The sequence below is a fragment of the Syngnathus floridae genome, chromosome 5 (assembly GCF_059516105.1).
Source record: "Syngnathus floridae isolate MCC-2025c chromosome 5, RoL_Sflo_1.0, whole genome shotgun sequence".
Lineage (NCBI taxonomy): Eukaryota > Metazoa > Chordata > Actinopteri > Syngnathiformes > Syngnathidae > Syngnathus > Syngnathus floridae.
The window spans coordinates 8243886-8266987 of NC_142417.1; the positions used below are offsets into that span (position 1 = coordinate 8243886).

The 23102-nt window shown below is 39.8% G+C and overlaps 1 protein-coding gene across 2 annotated transcripts; it reads right to left on the reverse strand.

Moving 5' to 3' along the window:
• Positions 1 to 68: 68 nt before the first annotated feature.
• Positions 69 to 23067, reverse strand: pip5k1bb (phosphatidylinositol-4-phosphate 5-kinase, type I, beta b). Of its 2 annotated transcripts, none has more exons than XM_088375222.1 (15): positions 22824 to 23067; positions 14661 to 14761; positions 14212 to 14280; positions 13016 to 13146; positions 11045 to 11162; positions 10468 to 10620; positions 10038 to 10334; positions 6283 to 6485; positions 6026 to 6109; positions 5142 to 5190; positions 4935 to 5019; positions 3940 to 4101; positions 3254 to 3380; positions 1421 to 1544; positions 69 to 891 (listed from the first exon to the last, which is right to left on the reverse strand). In XM_088375222.1, exons 3-15 carry the CDS (start codon positions 14278 to 14280, stop codon positions 889 to 891), a joined length of 1605 nt encoding a protein of 534 aa, XP_088231348.1. In that variant the 5' UTR covers positions 14661 to 14761; positions 22824 to 23067; the 3' UTR covers positions 69 to 888. The 2 variants fall into 2 exon arrangements, with proteins under 2 accessions (XP_088231348.1, XP_088231349.1); XM_088375223.1 differs by lacking the exon at positions 22824 to 23067 and adding an exon at positions 18351 to 18564.
• Between the last annotated feature and the right edge of the window lie 35 nt (positions 23068 to 23102).

Sequence of the window (23102 nt, forward strand, 5' to 3'; positions counted from 1 at the left end):
TGTAATTCTTCGATTGTGATACTACACTTTGGAAACTGTCAAGGGGAAATGAACAAAAGGTTGCACACTGATCGTTGATGTCATTTTATTCAGAGCGGTCTCCTTTATAAATAGGCATTGTCTTAATGTGATTTATTCTTCTCAGCAAATGGTAAAATGTTGATTCATATAATAAATTATGGCATCGACTCGATCCAGGGATTCAACATTTATAGTTGGAAATAAATCAGGGTGAGTTATTGGACAGCATCGTGATGTAAGATTTGTACGAGGATGCATTGTTCAGTATGAAATGACCTTCAATGATACAAACAAAACTATTAAAATGACCTACAAGGTCACTGAGCACAATCGGGCGTCCAGAGGGAAAGTGCATGATTTTGCGCTTCCAAGTTTGCGCTCATGTGACCCACTCCGCCCTGCTTATGAATCATCTCTTATTACAGGAGTCCAAACATAATTGGGTTTTTTTTCCTTCAGGAGAGGGAGCAGCCTACCTCATTTTCTACCCCTTGGCTTTCATGGGCTGCTTTCGCCTCAGACCTTCTGAGAATCTCTCCTGCCACCATGGCTCCACTGTAAACATTTCTCATCAGATCAGAAACTAGCGGAACTGGAAAAAAAGGCGTTCTATTCAGCAGAATAAAATATATAGTAGATAAATATACTGTAGAGCAGATTGCTGTGGAGGCCATGGTAAGATACATGAAACGTAACGGCGTAAAGTGTCTTCATCACTCGGTGTGATGTCACACATGTCCATTCAGGTGATGTCGCTTTGCTGTCAACCTCTCGTGTTGGAGATAAAAGTGGCAACATGACTGCAGCAGCAGCATAACAAAATGGAGGTTGCGATTGTAGCATGTGGCAGGTCCAAATATTCTCGGATCACTACAAGAGATGAAAAATTTGTTAATATTGGAGCCAATGATAGATTGAAGATGAAGAACAATGATGACAACTGTAATGTCATTAACAATGCAAAACTTTCCATGGGTAAGGCAAAACCATATTTTTTTTTCATTAAAATAAAAAAATATATAATCAATTAAATTGTAATTATTATGAATATCATATATACAAAACTACTTTATTTAATAACACCATTAATAAATTAAATGTATATACAATATTAAATGTATATACAATATATATTCCTTGTTTTGTTTACAGTAGATTGGATAGTTGATTTCTTAGTGATATTAAAAACCTTGAAAATAAAATTTATTAAAAATCAAGAGACTTTGGTAAATAAATCAAATAAAATTACAATTGTATTTTTACAATTGACCATTTGTGTAATTTAATAATTGGTTGAGTTGGCACGATTTTAACAATTTGACATTATTTAACTGATAATTGGTTAAGTCCACATAACTATCAAAAAATAATTGTAATGTATTGATGTATTTTAACTGACCAAATAGACATCAAGAACCGATCCGTCATCGCGGTCCATATCCACGTCCATGGTGCTATGCTCAGAGGTCAGGCATATGGCACTGTCCTCCAGGGTGAAGGTGGAGCTGGACCCAGCGTCCTCTCTGAAACCCAAGAAATGTTCACGTTTCAGATCTTGAAGTGTATAGCAAGCAGTTCAATCTGCAGCTATGTCAACACATCTGATTAACAAGACTGCAAGCACACCTCGGTCAACCTGTCTGCATAGGAAAGAAAAGCCTCATGATTTACACATATTTGGACGAAACCGCAAACATGGCATTGCGGGTTTGTTTTTACTCTCATCCACTAGAGGGCAGCAGAAGACTTGTTTTCTATGCGTGAGTTAAGGTGACTTCCTGAACACTCCAGTTTTGTAGTTTGCTCTTTTGACACGTGATTCACGTGTTTCACCAAAAGTCATAAAAATACCAACTTAGATCAATACATATCTTGTCTTACACGCAATTATATTGCATCCGTATTCCTTGCTGTCTCATTGCATGATAAAAATGCCTTCCAATAAGCTTATATTTCTTTTCAAAAAGACTTTTTGGTGACGGTGTCATGGATCAGAATGGATCAGGGTTTTTGAAGGGAAAAGGGAGTTGGAAGGGAGGACAAGGGGAACAAGCCAACAGAACCTGCAAACTAACAGAACTTAACGGCCTAACAAATATCAACGGAATTCACTGACAGAGCTGGCAAACAAAAAATGAACTAACAGAGACATGAGAGTAGAAACATGCGGCAACAAACAAGCCGACAGGAGTGAGGGGCAGACAGGACTTAAATACACGACAGCTAACGAGAGGTAGGTGAGAATGATCACACTGATCACAGGAGGGGAGGGGCGAGCACACAGAGAAATTATGACAAAATCTATACACAATGGACGAGTTGTGACAGACGGCATATTGTAGCCTCGGGAAAAAAAGAGGTGAACTTAACACAAAGCAGTTTGTAGCCTCTGATGTAACCCAAGCATAAATATTTCACGATGTACACTAAAGCCGAGTGAGGTAATCCTAACCCTCTAAAAGAGCAGCGACACCTTCACGGATGCTTGAAGACCTGAAACATATACGAGCATCCAGTGCTCATGCATTCTGGAAGCACTGAGTCACCTTTTCTGTGACTCATTGAATGCCAATTAGACGTGTGCAACGCAAAGGTACGGACGGAAATAGCGTGGGAGTGTGGCATGTGTGTGTACGGCCACGCCTGTTAAAACACCCACACCCACGCATACAGGCTCGCATAAACATGACCTCCTTCTGGTCCCCACGGCCAGGGCCTGGCTGTGTTGTGTTTTTAAGTGCTAAACTACACTCACACAGAGCAGCCAGCCATGACACAATTAAAGCAACAGAGACGAATAACGACATTGTTTTTGCTCCCGGGGCTCGTAAAGCCACTTTGCAAATACGGTGCACATGCACTGATGGAGAGACAAATACATAACTAAAGAAGCTAAGCCTGTTGGCCTGTCTGAAAATAAACATGAAAGGTGTCCAGACTGGTCAATGGGCACAATTTTTCTATTAGGTCTACAGGGGAGCCAATTAAGACCACACACTTAACCATTTTAAAAATGGACAATATAAATGCCCATGTCTATCACTATCATGTCATTCGAAATCTGAAAATATATATTAGTTCTGAAGATGTTGTAGTATTGGCCAATATAAGACCCAGAGTAAATGTAACTAAGCAATGCCTGCCATCTAGTGGTGAGTGGTGATATTAAAACTCAAAACTATACAGAAATAAATTCATTGCCAAGACAAAAAAGAAAATATTGATGCCGCACCTTTCATCTGTTTGGTTGTCCACCCCGACCAAGATGGAAGAGGAGGACAGCGTGCCCATGGAGGAGTCCTTGAAGTAAGACGAGTCAGCGGGGACCAGCTCAGGATGCAGGTATGAACCAAACACAGCTGAGGACACAAAAGTCACAAGATGGAGGTTGTCACATGCAAATGCAAAAGTTCACAGATTCAAATGGCTTGAAATTATTATTTGATTACTGTATTTACTGAAGGCTTGAATTATTATCTATTTCAAATGATCATTACACTTTTAGCGCTTCTGTGGAATTTCCTTTGACATTCCAACAGAAACCATGTTAGGGTCACCGGAGACTCCAAATTATTATTAAGTTAGACTGTCAGAGTTTGTCTATATTTGGCTGCAGGGTTTGTTTAATGCTCCCTAATTTCTCCACTTGAAAAGTGTCTTCAAATGACTTTGGTCGGGATTTAGTGTTACATAATCCAGCTCCTTACACTCTTTTTACAAGCTGCACAAAGTTTTTACAGGCCAATTAAGCGGCGGCTGATGGGCCACCAAATCCTTGTCATGGTCCATTAAAGTCACCCTGAGGGTGCACCGATGATGAAACAACCAACAGGAGGCTCCTCTACGAGTATCATTCCAGATAACCTTTGCACAGATCAGGAAGGTTGCTCCCCTTTTCACGGCGCAGTTTTTGCGTACCTTGTCCATCCAGACTCGCCAGACTGCGAGCCCCCCACCGCCGCTCCCCCGTGCTCTTGTCCTCGTCCCTCTCATCCACCTGCGATGAAAGGATCTCCTGAGAGGACGACTTCAGAGCGTGGATTGATGTGCGAGTCCTCTTTGAAGGGGAAAATCGAATCTCTGCACATAAGCAAAAAAAATGGAGGGAGGAGGTGGGGGGAGGGGGTCTGTCAGACTGAAGTGCAGACTAATAGGTTTGCCAAGTCCTCACATCACCGCTTCGGCCGCATTCAGTCCCACAGGGAGTCCCGCATGGTTGCATAACGTGGTTATATTTAATATTGACGGGAAGTTCCAAAACAACGGTGTGAAAGCAAAACTCATGCTTGTCGGATCATTGCATGAGAGTGGCTCAATCGATCAGCTCGAAAAGCTCTCATCGAGGTCGAAATTAGAAACGTTATTTTTACTTCCTGTGTTCAGTCGCTTTATTGACGGGGGTACTTTTGAAGGAAGGTGGGAAAACACCTTTTTGTGATGTGGTGCAAAAGCGTCAACAATGTGTTCTGCTCAGATATAAAACACAAACTAAATATTTCATTTTTTTACACATAAAGATATATAATTTCAAATGTTTAGTCATTCTCATTTAGTTGAATGAGATAACTAAAATACTAAAACATCTCTCATGTTCACAGAAACGGCAAACCACAACGACGATAACAAACACGTGACACTATGATGAATTTATTTCTCACAGTTGTATATTTGTCCACTAATTTGATAAAACACAAGATTATTACTGTAATAAAATGCCAATATAAAGAGTCACAGTCGGCCACGTGCCTCACATTTTTATGAGTACTTCCAGGCAAACGATTAGGAAAACAATGCAAGGAATTACTCCCACGGTTCATTTCACAACGGTCTTCCGGCACACCCTTGAATCGTATGATGAAATTCAAAAAGAAAATGCATCTTCCCTATTTTTTTGTCAAGAAAGGCAAACTTACGCTGAGTCTTCCTGAAGACCCGAGTGCTCATGAACTTGAGAAAGCGACTGGCATAGAAACCGGGCCGGTGCACTGACACGGAATCCTGAGGACAAAATACATATAATGTAAATGTGTGTATATATATATATTTATATGTGTGTGTGCGTGCGTGTGTGTGTGTGTGTGTGTGTGTCCGCAAAGAAGAAAGAGGTTCTGTGGACTTACGCCATCATACACCAGAGCTTTCCATGAATGTTCCAACTTCTTTATGAATCTACAGAGAGAAAGCACAAAAGAGCTTGTTAGAAATATAAAAAAAAAAAAATTCTTTAACGCGTCATCAAACCATAGATGGTTGCCCCTTTGGCACCACTTACAATCGTTTATTATTTTTGCTACAGTACACCCTTGTTTGGGATGATGTAACATTTCACATTTAAGGGGCTGTCTTAAAAAATTAATTGGCTCTTCAGTATTTATCCCGCTGGACCTCACCTTAGCTCACCTCAACCAGCCAGCAACACTACAAGTGACATTTTTATATCCACAGACATCCTATGAGCTGAAGATCTCACTCTCCATGATTGCATCATTTTCCTCCATCCAAAATATTACACAAAACAGTGTGTGTTGAGGGGGTAGCAAAAGATTTAAAAAGAGTTTGGTGGCTCCATGTTATAATAAAATGAAATGTTCAGAGGGCACACATTTAAAAATGTAATGAGCGCCACCACAGGAGTTAAATTTTAAAATGACTCTTGTCAGAAACGTCTTAATTTTAACACTGTGTTTATTATTGTGGTATTTTAATGGCTAAGAAGTAGCAACATTTTCTTTAGCTAGATCAGCCTATAAACTAGAAACCACGAAATTAAACATACTCTTGGTAGCGTCAATCAAAAGTGAGCATAATTATTTCCACCGAGGAGGTTTGGTTTTAAACATTTGTTTTAGAACATCATAAACACAGAAATTAAAACATGGCTCTTTTATGGACCTCAGTAGATTCTACAGCTGTTGTGACTTGTCAGTGAGGCTTCCGACCTGATTCTGGATTTGCATACAGCGCAATATATAAGATCTGTAATTGCATTCCATAAGCACTGTACCTATATGACTGCAGAATGTCTATGATGCCAAGGAAGATGAGCAGCTTGTCTTCTTTGTGTGTTTTGGCGGGGATGCCACCCATGCTGTCGACGTAGAACAGTGTTAGACAGCACTTTTTTTGCATTGATCAAACAAAGACATATAAGGGCGATGATAGCAAATTAATACTAAATCCTGAAAGGGTGGACTGCTGTTGCATAACTGGAGATGAAGACATAACCAGAATGTCCGTGTTCCCCATCTGAGCCCCACTCACGTGTCATCTGTGGTAAGGACTTCAGCCGCCTTGCCGTCTCCTTGGATGGACTCCAAGGCGGTGGAGTAGAGAACCCTTTGGCCCACAGGCCTGGATCGGTCGCCCCCCGCCTGGCCTTGCTCAAGCCCTTCTCTCTGGTTCTGGTCCAGGATGTGGACACCCAGTAGCAGGCTGTAGTCCATGATCTTAAAACTCTCCAGCACCTGAAATGACAAAAAGTTGCATGGTAGAAACTCATTGTTGCTGACCACATCAGCATCACGCGTCATCCACCTCAAAGCGACAGGAGGAAATTTCTGCTCAAACCGGATTCAAGCCAAATAAACAATTTTTTTTCTCCACAAAGTGGTACACATTGACCCGTGTGAGGAGCCTTTCACCCAGTTCCCAAAGTCTCCCGACATCTCGTCTCCTGCTGGCTTGGCTTTGAGGAGCTAAAATAGAGCACGCATTGAGCAAACCGTGAGTGAGGTGAGAGGTGGGAGTTAGATCAGCAAACTGCGATAAGAGTGACCAAGTATGTCCTCGTCGTCGCAGTCAGTCGCTTGACCCACTTGAAGGTATTATAAGGGTTAATAATCACTGAAGTCGTAAAATAAAGGTTTTTTTCGGGGGGGTTCCTTGTGTGCAACCTTTTTCTTAGAAGTGTAAATAAGGAAGTTTATGCAGGGGGAAATCTCAATTTAATTTCATGAGCAAACAACTCGTATGCAGATGCAAACTTTACTGTGGTCACACACTGCAAACCAAATATAGGGCAAATGAGTTAAAAACAAACACCAGGGCTTTTGTCTCAGCTTTGAACTTTTCCATATCAAGGATTTGCATCCCTTCGCCCCCGGTCTATTCAAACTGCAGGCCTGCTTGAAATACACACACACACCGCAATATACACACGTACTGTACACACTCGTCTGCCTACGAAAGGGCATCGAGTTGCCCCGGACTTGGCTTTCCCAGGCCCACAATCAAGATGGAATGGCAGAAAGAAAACGACTGAGCTTGTCGAGTTATTTTTGCCAAGATTTTTAATAAATGATGTTTATATGCAAGGGAGGGGGAAAAAAAGCAATTTTTGATTCTGGGAAATGGAACTCTGATTTAAGTCAGTGATCCTTAACCAGGGTCCCTTGGCACACTCTGACAGCTCATCACGTATGCCACGGAGAATTATCTCCTTTCCATTAATTAGTCTGACAAGTAGTTTTTATTCTTTAAAAAATATGTCTTGGTTTAATCTATGCCAGTGAGTGTTTAGCACGTAAATCTGTCATTTAGCTTCAGACCATTCCCCTCAATTTAGCTAAAATAAAAATTGAACTATTAGGGAGTTTTTAACAGCTGAAGGAGGATGGCTAATGGTAACAATAAGGAGCTGTGCTGCTTGGTGTGGCCTGCTTCGCATGGCCATGAATACATTGCTCACATTCCTAAAATCTCTGGAGCAAATTTTGCTGTCTAAAGCCACAAAAATGAGAATGTGCTAACACGGTGTGCCGATGCAGACTCGGTCTCAGGAAAGTGTCTGAAAAGTATTCATTATTCATCAGATTTGGATGAGCCTCTTGTTCGGGGAAGCACGGAATTTAATATCCATGACTGGGTGTTTTCAAATAATAAATGAAACTGCCCTTTTCTTTCTTGGATCAGATATTATTACTCTCTCTGTGCAAAGAAACTGTAACATGATCCCGTAACGTGCTACATACGATATACATACAATCATTGCAGATATTATAAGATATTTTTAAGGGATCCATTCTTCCAAAGGAGAGCTAAGAAAGCATTTTTAGGAGCAAAATGTTAATTTCTGCACAAATGGCTATCAGTAATATTCACTTTCATGGACAATAGAGTCTGCCCTCCCTTCTCGTTCCTTGCACTCCCCTCACCCCCTGTTGCTAGGCGGCCGCTGACCTCCCCTCTGTGTTTTGGTCGAGCAGCCTCTCCAGGGCTGACGGGCTGAGCTGCTTACTCATGGAAATGAACACACGCATTCTGCTTAGAGGGCATTTTGCTTCCCGCTCAGGAGGCGGGAACAGGAAGAGGTGAAAATAACAAAATGTGGTTAGCCTCTAAGAGCTGCTGGCTGGCCTCGTGTATTGTAGACACCACGGCAATGGATATGCAGTGGTCCCTGTCCACTGCTTCGCAACTTAGCTGCATGGTACTGGCCCACGGAGAAATAATACAAAATAAGTCAAAATTATTCATAGTGTTCTATATATGCCTCAAATATTTTTGCTTCTGTTTATGGGTCTTTTGACGCAAGAAATATGCTCTTATTGTTTGTAAAACAGTAAATTTGAAAATTCATGGGTAATACTTTAACTTTAGCAATAAAATATCCTTATTAGTAAAGCACATTTACCACTACTGGGGCAAATACAGCTAATTATTAATGCATGTGTGTGCGTGCGTGTGTGTGTGTGTGTGAGGGTAGTTTCGTGTCAGGTTGAACTTTAAGAAAACACTGACTAAGCAAAATGGGAGGATGCCATCCATTCTCGAAAACAGTGAAAGGAAAATAAAGAATGTGGACAAAGTCAGCATGATAGCTAATGATTTATAAGAAGCCTCATAAGCTCAGAAGATCTCTCACGATCATCTCCAGAATTTTTGTTCATTTGACTTTAAAAATGGGAAGGCAATGAGAAATGCACACCTTATTTGCACATTTTTCCAAACATGATTGAGGTTATCTGTTACATAAGATTGCAAGTCAACATGCCTGCAGCATCCCTCTGCTCATTAACTGCTAATATTGACAGTGTGTCATCTTTGTTCGTCTAATTAATGCCCTCGTATTTGATAATCGAGTAATCACTTATGTAGAATTTCTTTGAACTAAAGAATGTCCAACTCTTCTGATTTCAGGCTCTCAAAAGTAATAAAATTTTGTAAGCGCTTCATGGAAGAAGACTGGCTTATCTTTTGTGTTTAATCAAAACAGGACAGTTACAAACATCTGGTTTTACTTTGAAAAACAATGACCATCAATCCTCGTGTGATATTGCTTAGTTAATAAATAATACAAAATAAACAAAAATTATTGGCTAATAAATAGTGATCTCGGGAAAAATCTTTTTCAATACACTTTAATACAAATAAAATTGTATCAGATTAAACGATGCAATAATCCATTTTAAAATTCTTCATAGAATAGCAGACCTGCTTTGAAAAAAAAAAATGAAGCTCTAAAACCTTGTCAGCAAATCATTATTATAATCGTTATTATTACTGTTGCTAAGTCTCTTTGCCACTGCACAAAGGCACGGCTTGAAAGTGAGCTCCAAGTATCTCACGCTAGCAGGATCATGTCTTAATCTCATTCCGTGTTTGCCCAGATGTCATTTAGTGAAACACAAGAGACAAGAGTAGAGGGCCTAGGGACGACCCGTAGCTTAGAAAGAACACACAGTTACTTCCCAAGCACATGGAGTTCTCGTAATACTACATTTGTACCATCAACAATCTTGTTTTAAAAAAAACGTACAATATATTTGTTTTTTAGTGTCACTATCACTCGTGTATATGTCTATATTTGATTTATTGCTACCATGTTTAATTTAATCTTGCTACAGCCCTAGGGTGTTGTGAAATTTTGAGGGATAAAGGAATGGCATTTTTACAGAAAAGGACTTGCCTCGTGAAGGAATTCTGATCATGGTGCTGATTAAAAATCACCTGATGTCAATGTCAGCATTCTTTTCACTGGGGAAAAGCGTTGGCATGTAAAAAGGATTTCCACTTACCCGGCAGTCTCTTTGCAGAGTCTTCATCAGATTGGCGTAGGTCTCCGCGTCAAAGTAAAGGCCTTCGTGCATGTCCTGGAAGTCCAGGTCTTTGAAGGTCGGGCTGGCTTTCTCTCTCTCCTTCCTGGACGCTCGTCTTTTGTACGTCGATCCTTTCAGATCGTACTTGTAGTGCATTTTAACCGAGCGAGGCAGCACGTTGTTCATGACCACCAGGCGGATGTTGATGCCTCCCGACTGGATACAGTACAGTCCGTAAAATTTGGGGAGTAAGGTACGTGGGTTCTGGTTCAGGTTCTGTGAGGTGACAGAAAAACAAAAAGTACTTTAAGCAAAGCCTTGAGGACAACTCGAATAAGTACATCTAACTACATTTGATGATTTTTATTTTGTACAGAAGATACTGTAGAAGTACTTTTATGTGACATACCATATAGTAACCAGGAAGTAACCTTTGGAGGAATTTTGCCTCTTTGTGCTGGACTGTTTTAATGATGAACTCATCATCACTGGTTAAGTAGAAGAGAGATCCACTGGCTCCAGGGTTGGTCAGCTCAATTAGAGGCTCATTGACTAATGAGTACTAAAATGGGAAAAACATCAACAAAGTCCATTATTTGCAGAATATTAAATAAAATATTTGAAACTGTTAAAAATAAATATTCCGTGCATTCTGCTTTTGCTAAATTGGATCTTTGAGCTCCTCATGAATGTCAACCATGAGCAGCTTTGCTCCCTACGATGCATTGGCGTCATCTCTTTTTCCCTTGCGCAGTCTTTTATTTACACAAAAACATATCTGCTGTTCTCAAACAAAATAATTGTAAAATAAACACAAGTTGGGAGAGGTTGTGTGACATGTAACAGGTAGAATAAAAAAAAAATCATGAATCTCTTGGAATATTTGCTACTATGGACACAAGATGTTTAAAAATGTCTTGTATGAAATTTGGGGGGTGACAATGTAACGTTTCAGTTTATTGTACTACCTGCCAGCAAAGCCTTACCAGGTAGTCGTCGGGTTTGATGCCGAACAGGTCCCTAAAGTAGCGGAAGGCCAGTGGTGCATAAGTCTTGAAGCGAAAGTCAGGATAATGATGTGCTGGGGTCAAGTTGCTTCCTTCACTGGAATGCAGAGAAACAGCCGAGACCCCGGAGAGAAGAAAAAAACAACAACAACACACTGTTAATTTGCATGAGTCAAGTTACATAAAAAGAAACCGAAAAGCATTCAAAGGATTTTTGACTGCAACATGTTGGCACGGTTTGCCTTTTGATCAAAAGTAAATGAGCGGAAGTTATGTCAATTATGAGGAAACAGGATTCATTCATAATGAGCGCGTGTTCTCCAATTACACCATCAAGTGTATCAGCTCAATATATATGAGCCTTGTGTCTGTCTCTGCAGGGATGACAAAACACAACACAAAAACATGATAACCTATTCTTGTATTGTCTCAAATGTAATACTAGAGCTGACCTTTCTCAGAAATGTCGCCCGGTCCTGTTTGGTAACTAACCTAAGCTGAATGTCAAGGAAACGCATCCGATAAGTGTGTCAAGTCTTGTGAAAAATCTTTCCTTTTTGGTACTATTATGGTGCCCTGAGGCTAAAATGGCTGCTAGAGGAAATTTATTTGTCTTCCACGGTGGTTTTAAAGCTGCTAAATGTTGTGCTCAATTGGATCAACTCCTTGGCTGTTGTGTCCTGGTGTTAGATTCTGTAAGAGGACAAATAGGGCACCGCTGTGTAATTCTACACCTGACTCCAAAGTGTTGTGTGACTGCTCTGTTTAATGTGTAATGACAAGAACAAAAAAAAAAAAAAAAGCAGCAAACGCCTCTCATGGAAACAATTTCGGAACACACACCTTGAAATGCTTCACTCTAATTATTGAGTCGTGTGTGTGTGTGCGTGTGTATCCTGGTTGTGATCACTGAGGATAAGGACACAATGTGAGTGATCCAGTGTGACTGACGGGGCCAAAACGACAAGAAGAAGAATAGTGTTGGAAGAAAATAAATAAATAAATAAAAGCATCTTAAACAGTCAGCTCTCTATTGAGACGCTCTCGTGCTGCTGTATTTGGCTTTCCCACTGCAAAGCTTACACAAGTTTGCCTCAAATCTATGTTTTGTAACAAACCTCAAACTGTCTGTGTTTTGTAACAAATGAGCTCCAAGGATTAGTGACAGTAAGGTGGGAAATCAATGTCAATATTTAAAAGGACATCAGGTGACAGGATGTTTGCATGGAGTTTGCATATGCTGGTGCCCCATAAAAAAAAAAAAAAGTAAACATTTCCAGGTAAAACTGTGTTTCTGCAAACTCGAACCAATGTATGACTAAATAAATGAATGAATTAATTATATTTAAATTTGAATGACCAGTGTGCATCCGAGTTGTAACTCAGAAACAAAATTACAGTCGTCTATTTATAATAAATACATTGTTCACGGCAATCAACCTACAGATGTGTGGTTACATGCATGTTACTTTAAAAAATACTGTAGTTTCATGGATATGGGTAAAAAAAAAAAAAATAGGTTACTTTTTTTCGACTAAAATGCAGTATCTTGTAAATTGGTAGGATAATATGCGTACTAGGACATTTTGGCATTAATCACATTTGTGTGTCACTTCAGCTATTAGTGAACATAATTTTTTTGTCATTTTAGAATTGGTTGAGAAAAAAAAAAAAAAACAAGAACCAGGCGGGGAATACCAGTTTCCCCGCTTCTATTCTTTGGCTTTGCAACAGAAACTCGATGCACCAAAGCGTAGCCACCTACACATAATCCATTTTAATGTTGCTGTGTGATTCACAGACTTCTAAACCTTGGGTTCATACAATTGTCTGGCTGTTACGTATGAATCTTTTCATGAAAAAATAGAAAAAGCGTTTGAGAAAATTGCACACATCCAGGAAGGACATTTTAGTGTCTGCATGATGTGTTGATGAGAAACAAGCACCGACCTGGGCAGAAAGACACTCTCCACCACATAGAAGTCTTGCATAAGCACATCTCTGTCAGGTTTTGAGGTGAGGTTTCCAACCGTGTAGCCGATGCCCAGCTGAATGGCTCCCTTTAAGGCCGATGACGTCGTCTTGCGAGAGAAAACAAGCGTGTTGTTATTGCACTCTGTCGCCGGTGTCCCCGTTGCACGCAGAACTACAAATTCCACTTCCCTCAAAAATTGATCGAACTGATAAACGATGCTATCGCAAAGTTCAAACTGAAAATAAAGTAACTATGGGTAGTAAGTCATGCATGCTGGATGGAACCGGTGATGTACAAAGAGGAATTCAAACATCATTTAGGGGAAGTTAAGCCTCGAAAGAAACAAAACCTGTTTCACATCTCTACAGTATATTATTATGGATCATTAAAAAATAAAATTTGGCAATAGGATCTCAACTTCCCATTGCTGACATCATGTTGTTCTTTGTTAGAAATTAGAAACTAGCGCTGCGTTCCATTTTACCTCAAGACACAACTCCAACAATCATTTCTGCACAATTGACACAATGAATGAATCGACAAATTAACTGAAAATGATTATTTCTGTAATTGGTAATGTGAAAATATTATGATGGTGTCATTTTCACCCTGGCATATACTGGTTCAATTGTATTATTATTATTTTCATCATTATTATTATTATTATTGTTATTATTATTACTATTATTATTATTATTATTAACAGACTTGAATCGGGCATCAAAATGGCCTTGTACAAAGACATATAGCAAATAATCTGGCACAGAATATCAACAACTGCTCAAGAGAATGTTGCATAAACAAATAAAATGTTGTTGCCTGGGTAGCAACAAGATGACCTTTGACCGCTTTTTACAATCTGTGCAATGTGAACAGTGGTAGCCACTGTGAGAAGCCTTGCAACAGTGGCATCTTGAAAAAAAAAAATAATAATAAATGGTTGACGTAGGCAGTGATGTCAAAAGTGTGACCAGCACTTGACTGATCTCTGGCGTGAGAGCGGTCCAAAGTTCGAGACATTACGTGTTGTAAATGCATTTGTACAAAGTAATGTGAAACACGGGATCATAGGGGAAGTTCTCTTGGACTTGTTTAGCCAAAATAAATATCAGAGCTACATGTTCACATGTGTTGTAAAAAAACACATACGTGAGAAGACAACATTTATTACCTTTTTGTATGTTTTCTCTCTGTTAGAACTCCAAGCCCCCCCGATCCCATTTTCCGTAGTGGTTGACATCTGAAAGAAAAGGTCACTCATCATAAATCCAATTATTAGACGACTGTATTATATATCACAATCAATTGTTAATATGTGAGACTGTATTTGGACGAGCTGCTGGAACCGGAAGAAAGTCATGGGAAGCTCTGATTGACGCAAGACACGGTTGCCGTGGCAACATCTTAATCACATGGTAGACAATATCCAGAAGCCCACCTCCCTTTATTGTGCCTCTAAATAACTTGAAACGAGCAATTTGAGACCAAATCACGTCCCCAATAAAGTCCCACCACCTTTGAATAAATCACATCTTCGTCCTTTTTAAGCCAACATGTTCACTTTTATTTAAATAATGCATTTTGGTGTGAAATGTTCATAATGTTTCATCTGTAGTTTACCTTGCTTAAAGAAAAGCCTCCATCAAACAGACATTAAGGCAACATCTCTCGATTGTCGGCTTGAATGATTATCCACTGTTGAGATGTAGTATGTCAGGAACCTGAATAAGAGCAGAAATTCACAAACTGTTACGCAGAATAGAAAACAGAAGACAACTGTGCTCATAGACCCTTTAAATGGTAACGTGAGGGTGGGGAGAAATGTTTCCACGAATTAACAGTTCATAAGTAGCAGCGAATGTCTACAGTACAACAAAAACCTTATTGAGCTGCACAACACAAGCACACATCGGTTTCTTCATGCTTTCCATACATTTTACGAGCCGAAAATGTAAAGCTCAATTGGACTTATTTCCCACGCCAACTAAGACTGGCCAGGATTCTTATGACTGATGTGTGTTTTTGCCATTTGTGGTTGGGGAATCTTACATGAATGTATGAAGTTCAGGAGTGACTCAGTTTCACAATCAGTCCCCCCGTTTGTCGATTCACTGTTGCTCTTCATGTGGAAAATGCAACACAGATAATAACAATAACCTTTTTAAAGTTTCTGATTAGGCCCTCACAGTTAGGGCTGATAGTGCCGACAATTTTGGCATGCACATAATGAAGCCTCGAATATGATATTGGAACAATCGTCTGACCAATGTCGATTATGTTTGACCTCAGAGGTTCGAGCAGACAAAGCGCTGGATAAATGCGCATCGGTGTTATCTGAGCGGGTGAGGACTGCAGTTGCAGAGGCATAAGGTGAGGTGTTTAAAAAAAAAAAAAAAAAAACAATAGCAATGTTTAGCCTTGGTCTGATAAGGCAAGTCTGCAGTGGCCTCACCACCTGCATATAAATGATGGAAAGCTGCTGGCAGGGTTCAGAGCACTTCCCCAGCCTTGGGGGTGACATCATGGGGTGGCAGGGCTCAGTGGTAGAGGGGTCATTGCTAATAATGTTGAGGACTACTTTCAGTCTTCCATATTTGGTTAAACACACTTGCAGAAATAATAGATTGCAGCTCTTGTCCGTTGCTACGAGCACACCTTAATTACAAACACACTCTTTATATACTATACAAATGAACCATGATGATTGTAGATGTTCATTATTCATTTCGTTTTTTTCTCGATCGCTCCCAAGAAACTTTGCTAAGACTTTATGAGGACACTATTCAATGCTGAGAAGCTGATGATCCTTTGAACCAAGCATATGACTATGAGGAATGTTAGTAAGCCTGAAAGGCCTGTTTGACTCTCTGCTCTCTGGCCCGATTGAAAAGGCAGTTCTATTGCGCCGTTCAGCCGATAGCTCCCGCTCACCTGACCTCTCCACCCAACCGGTGGGGGCTCCAAAAGATTTTTCCAGAACAATCCACGAAGAGGCCCGTAGCTATAGTAAACAACAGATTGCTGTTGTGCGCCGCAACAAAAGAAAGGGCAGACTGAGGGCCATATCATCTCATCATTTCTTCAAGGCATCCTAATACTGCCTGCCTTGGACAGAAACTCGAAGTAAATCCATAGTATCCTGCAGATCAAACTGATGTTTGCTATATCCTCACAAACAGTGCCACTGCTTCCAGTCAGCCTTTATTGAAGTCAAACAACCAGTCTTTCCCCAAACAGTTTTGCCAAGGAAAACATGCACTGGGAGCAGAAATGCAATCTCTGGTATGAGAAAAATGCAATGTTTTGGAATTGGCTGAAAGTCAATGTAATAGATTCTTGCCAGACAGCTGATCGTTGGTATTGACAATAAAAAGAAGGAATTTGTTTGCGCAAACATGCCAGGACGTGCTCCACCCGAGTTGAATTGATTTAACTTTGGCTGCAGAAGTTACTGTATGTTTTCAATGTTGATTTTTTGGGTTATGAAAGAATGACGTCATGATTTCTGCTCACCAAGTTTATTTAGCTTTATTTCTCAGAGAACAATGAACGAAAAATGAATGTCATAGCATACTATTCCTGGTAGCATTACTAACAAGTGATCTTGACAGTAGGTCTAAGACATGTTCTGTCACTAAAACTCAACAGAACACAGATTTTACAAATGGCTTCAGTTTTTCTTCAGTCCCTCGATCCTCTTGGATTACTGGATCATAATACAGAATCAATAGTAGACCGGCAACCAAAATGCAGCTTTGGACTGAGCACATGTGACCTTCACCATCCAAAAAACCGGATGCTGGATAAGATCTCTGGACAGCAGTAGATACAATCGAGAAAAAATATAGGAAATATCCTTTGCTTGGCAATCTCATGGAACTGCTCTGAACACTTGATTCTCAAGTTCTTTGGAAATTAACCTAATTTACATTTTCGCTCCATCTATCCATGTTCAACCCTCATTCAAAATCACCAACTGCATAATAAGAAATAAAAAGTCTAGTTCCAGCAGCACAAGCTGCACGGCTAAATTAAATGTGTAAATTAAGCAAGCGAAACATATTTAAACAAAGTGTACCTCTTGAGGGAGCAGGGGTGTTTACGCTACGAGTAGCAATACTACGTATTCCTGTCACCTTGGGTAAACACTTGTCAGTGTTTGGTGTATCAGTGGCTTAGTTACTCTTCTGTGGAAAATACAGTCGGCACTTCTGTGAGGGCTCACGCAGCAAAGCGACAACGTGCTGTGTGGGCCCCACTGCACGAGCTGGAAATAAATCCCGAAACAATTTGAAATTATATCAAATCTCTTGGATTAAATGCTGTTTTTCCACAGAGATTAACTCTCAGTGCCACAAGATTGGGCACATTCTACTTGTAATGCGATAAAACACCAAATGTTGCTTTACTAAGGATAACAATGATTGGTTTTGGTGACGAATAGTTGTTTCACAAAATTGTTATTATTCTCCTTGTTGCTTGCAGAACACTGCATCATGCTGAGCTTTTTTTTTTAAATATATATATATATATATATTTACATATAAAAGTGCAGATACGTGATTTATTTTGCCTGTTTGAGTTCACAGCAGGACTTTTTAACAGTCTTTTCAGCTCAACTTCAAATTTTTGCCATGTCATTGTGGCCATTTATTGACCAGATTATGGAGATGAGGAAGATAAATAAAAAACAGTAGGAAGTGCAAGAAGAATTATTTCAGGAGATAAGAGTGCTACTTTTGTGTTTGTCCTCGAAACTAATTTCCTGTAAGCAAACATCTTTCTTGAATGCTAATCATCCGTCTATTTGTTCCTTTTCACATTGAGGATTTGTTGTCACGCTGTTTTGAAAGTGACACAAAGTTAATTTGTTGTTATAGTCCATCAGGTATAGAATACAGAACGTATAAAGGTGTGACACACTTTTATAACCAATACTCCCGATGGCATTGTGATATGACAGAATGAGAAATAAAGTGCATACTTAGCAAAAGCAAAAGACCTGAACTCTGACCTCTACAGAGTTAAGTCTTTCACAAATAACGAGAACAGATAGGTGAGCTAAAGTAAGACAGAAACGAATACTTCTTCCATTTGTATTGTTTAACTGCCTGCTTACCTCCCACAAAGACAAATTAGAATGAGCTATATCAAATTATATTCATAGCAAAGCCACTGCAGTGGACAAGCTCTGCTGTGTCGTCTACACTGCTAACAAAGAAGTCTATTTTAACAAGCACAATTGCGCACAGTAGATCCATTGACTGCACTCATTCTGTTGCTGTAAAGCATAAAAAACACACAACAAACCCTAGGAGAGGCCTCCGGGTATGCTATTCTGAGTTCTTCTCTCTGGCTCCATTCTGCTTGAGAAGCAGTGAGGAAGAAGTATGTGAGGAAAGTCACATGAATCCAACCAAGTTGCCGACTTGCGGCGGGGAATTAGAGACGATTATTTGGCCAGAAAACAGAGATGTCGAAAGGGACAAGTGACGCAAAAGAAAATTGAAGACTAACTCTGCACAATGACATCAGTGACATACCGTTTACAACTTTGTCTCAGTTGCTAACATGACATGAAAAACATCATACCAACATCATATACTAATTAATGATATGAAAGAGGAAGAAAGAAGCTTTATTAAGTGACATGGTAATGTTCTTACCTTTGGCCATGTGTTGCTTAGCAAGGCACTTCACGTTATGTTTTATTTCTTAATTCTTTTTGATTTTGTTTGAAGTGGGACACATTTCCGCTTCTATGATTGGAATGACACTTTTCGTTGTTGCCATTACTGAAAATCTATGTGGTGGCAACACACGCAAGACACTCCAAAAAAACAAATAAGCATTCCGAGAACACTTGGGGAAGTACATTTTGTAGATGCGCAGTCACATATTACAAGATGACATCATGCATGATGACGTTTGGGGAGGTTTTATTTCCGGAAAATGTGATCAAATTCCAATCTTGGCAGTTTGACTTTTTATTTGCCATTCATACATTTTGGACCCATCATTTCCATGTCATGGGGGCTCAGCAGGACCAAAACAACGAGCAGGAACACAAAACAGCAACAACAAACAACACCACCGCTGAATAATCGGGATACTTGTGAGGCGGCCAACTGCTCCCCATGCCAGCCAGCCACCAGCGGTCTAATAAGCAGCCCAATTATACGACGATCAGGACTGCGAGCTCTTTGAAGAGCATGCAGCGAGGCCATGAAGGGGAAGTCATTATGAATGAGATGAATTTTACATCCAAATTGAGCCTACTCCAAAGATCTTGACACTATTTGTTGACAACACGCCAATCCCTCGGTTCTCATGTCCATGCCATACCATAACACCGCTCCATGAAGCAGAAAAACTCCTTCACGTGTATCAGGCCACTTTGACAAGTTACATAATGTGAGTTGTTGTTGACGTCTGTAGACTTCACTTGAATCGCCTGACTGCTCAAATCACTTTCCGCATGACAGGACGAGCTATTAGGAAAAGCATGAAAGCTCGGAAAAAATTGTAGTTTTGTCATGGGTTGCCAGTGTTCTTTCTATACACCACATACAAATGATTACATGAATGTATCTGAACTGTAAGTGTGTGTTGTGATGTTAAAAACAATCTACCAAAGTCATCATTGTACACACAAAGTCACAAGATGGAAAATTTAATACTGGAGGTGACATTTTTAATATCGACTGAAGTTCGTGATCTTTCCTATCTTATTATGTGATGTTTGGCCGGTGTTGCCAAGAGTGAATGAACACAATAAAAGGAGATAACGGAGAACAAACTATGCCCTTCGTGCAGAAGTGAAAAGGAAGCTGTGTAGGTCTCATGGCCCTGTTTGACTTGTCTAGAGTAGACCACATAGCGTCTTCGTCACGATTCACCCGATTATTTGTATTTTTGGTGAGATGTTAAAAATTCACGAGCTTAGAAACAGTCTGCTTTGTCAATGTCCCCATAAAACAAACGTTAGAATAGTTTCAGTTTGACGACTTAGGTCTTCCTTTGTGAAAGCTGTACACGATTAACCAGTTGGAGAGTAATGATTAGAAGCGAAGCTCGAGGGCCTGCCACCACCCTGAGAGCGTACCCATCATTTATTAACCGATCACAAACTGCTGACAGCACCTCCACCAGTTAATTACAGCCAAATACCGCAATTTGCGTGGAGGCCAGTTTGTCCTGTTTTGAATGCCAATCGTGTTAGGAAAACTTCTTAACCCAGTCCCTTATTTGTAGCTAAAATTTGTATGCGGGCACCAATCGCATTTTATCTGCTCGGAAAGATTTGTTGTCACAACAAAGAAAAGACAAGAAACAAAGTGAGCAGGTTTAGCCGTTGATAGTAAACGCAATACCGGGAAATTCTTTTTGTAGTAAAAACGTGAACGTGAATAAGAGCGATGGAGTGACCTACGTGTCACTATCACAGTACAGTGAGACATTTTTATCTGAGTTGTAAGCAAAAACCCGCTGAGGGGGCATACACGGGGGTACGTAACACCATTATCAGGATTGCGAGTAATCGCTAGGAGTGGGAACTAGCGTCCACTTATGTAACTGTCTTAAATTATCGCCATATGCTTGTTATGCTGCAATCACCGTTGAATCTGTGCACACAGAGCGTTCTTTGACCGACTATCACAAGACTGCACTCGAATCCTTACAGCTTGTCATAGAATGGTTGCCATAAAATAAGATGATACAGAGCAATACCGCATTTATTTTTGAACTAAATAGAAATTCCATTCATCCAGTCACGCTCATGAAAAAAACAAACTTTTTAAAAATATTTTTTTACACTGGAACAAACCCAACTGTGTGTTCATGAGGGTTAGGCGTGTGCTTTTAAAGGGGGCGTGGCCTAATAAGAAACATTAGGAACACTGTCGGTGAGTCTCAGCGAGCATCTGGATGTGGGTTTTGGCCTACTCATGATATAATTTTGGCTGCAAGTGCATCGCAATTGTTTTTGACTTGTAAAAAAAATAAAAGATTCCAAAATCAGATGCAGTTCTATAATTGAAGCTTTACGACTGTATACATTGTTCAGTGACCTGGAGCAGCTAATAATTGGCTTATATGGGGCAGCTAATAAGCAAGCAAACACATTTATTCCTTCTAACTACTTCAAAGCAACTGAAAGGAAATGTCTTTTGATGTGTTTGAGACACAATTTAATCAGATAATCTGATTAATACTAACAAAAATTCCGCCTTGTAATGTGGTGGCACATCTTGCTGTTGGGAAGATTACATAAGGCACAGATGCCGCTCACTGGGACTGCATTTGCGTTTCAAGAGTAACAAACTGGGCGCAGAAGGGCCGATGTTACCCCTAAAGACACAGCAGAGCATTTGCATGAGCAATTTCCATTTCAAATAGTTTCAGCCAGTGCGGAATAACTCTGCTGTCTCCCAGGCAAATTCAGGATGAACACAGGAACTTCCTAAAGGAAACCACAGACCTATCACCTCTAATTTGGATGACTGCTCATCTTCCAGGCTATCTTTTTTTTCTGTTTTAATAAATCAGCATTGAAAAACAACACAACAAAGAAATAAAATCAAACTTTTTTTTGGAGGAGGGAACCTTTCAATGGATCAACATACATACATTATATTTTTCATGGAGATATTAAACAATGTCTTTTAAAACAGTGCAAAAGATTCTAATTGTTAGATGACTTACTAAAAAAAGTTGAATCAATATTTATTTATTTTCTTCTTCCTGGGAAAAAAAAGTTAAAACCCATTGGTGGTGTCGAAGTACCAAATGATCCACTTGTCCGAAGATAAGAACACACAAGGGGCTCTTATGTGGTCCCTTGAAAAGCACTAGACCATATAAATAATTATTTTGGTTATTTAGTACAGTAAAGGCTGAAAACAATGGCTATACTGCATTTCAATGGTGTTGGAAATTGCTGCATGACTTCCTCTATGACAAAAACAATTGCCCAATCATCACTATGTATTTCCTATCAGGGTGGACATACTGTACTTGCAGTTTTTCCACAAATCACATGGCTAACCCCTTCATCCATTACATGGAAATCAAATGAGAGTGAACAACAAATACTCGTGAGCTGGCAGAGCTGCTGTTGTATCCTATTAAGTGAACTAAGACATTTCATTTGCTGGTGAATGCAATTCAAAAGACTCTATTGTTCCTTTTACTGACTGTTCATTACAATTACTGTACATAGGCAGAACAATTACTGTGCAGTACGTGCCCATCGCATTAAGAGATAATGCACTCAGCCGCCCCTTTATTAGATACACTTGCAAACTCTAATGATAACGCGCACAATTGGAACTGAAATTGAGAAGAGCGGATATGTTTGTATGACTTCTAAATTGTTGTTGGTATAAAACTGCAAATCATTGTTGTGCGGTGTGGTTTTAATATTTTAGTGCTGACCCAGTGCACAGACAATAATAAACATTCCATGATCAGTGTCAATCACTATTTTGGAGAGAACACTTTTCTATATATGTACCTTAATGGAATTGACAGTGTACCAATACAATTCGAAAAGGAAAAGGTTAATAAAATTAGGTTTGTTTCATAAACAATATTAATGCGTTTTTGAGTTGATGCCATGTACAGAATAAATTCACCTGCTCCTCTTTTGCTCACCTGTCGCGATATTTACCAAAGACACAAACAAGAAATGAGACATGAAACATAAAGACGTGCGTGTCCTGTTTGTCAACTCTGATTAAGATATTTGCTTGGTTTATTAAGAATACAAGCTAAGCTTACCTGCTAGTCGACCTCTTCCCGGAGCAGACGAGAAGGGAAAAAAAATGTTTTCTTCTTTGCTCGGCGGTGCAGCTACGTTTTGCTGCAGTCAAGTCCGCAAAAATATGAATAAACTCAAATGCGGCGTATGTCCAACGCGAAGCGTCTGACTCAACTACTACTGGGCACAAACTACTCCTGCGATAACAGCAGGCAGGATGACCACTGTGCGTGTGTGCGTGCGCTTGTGCCCTGGCTGTCACACAGCGAGCCATTCAGTGCAACACAACTTTGAAAACA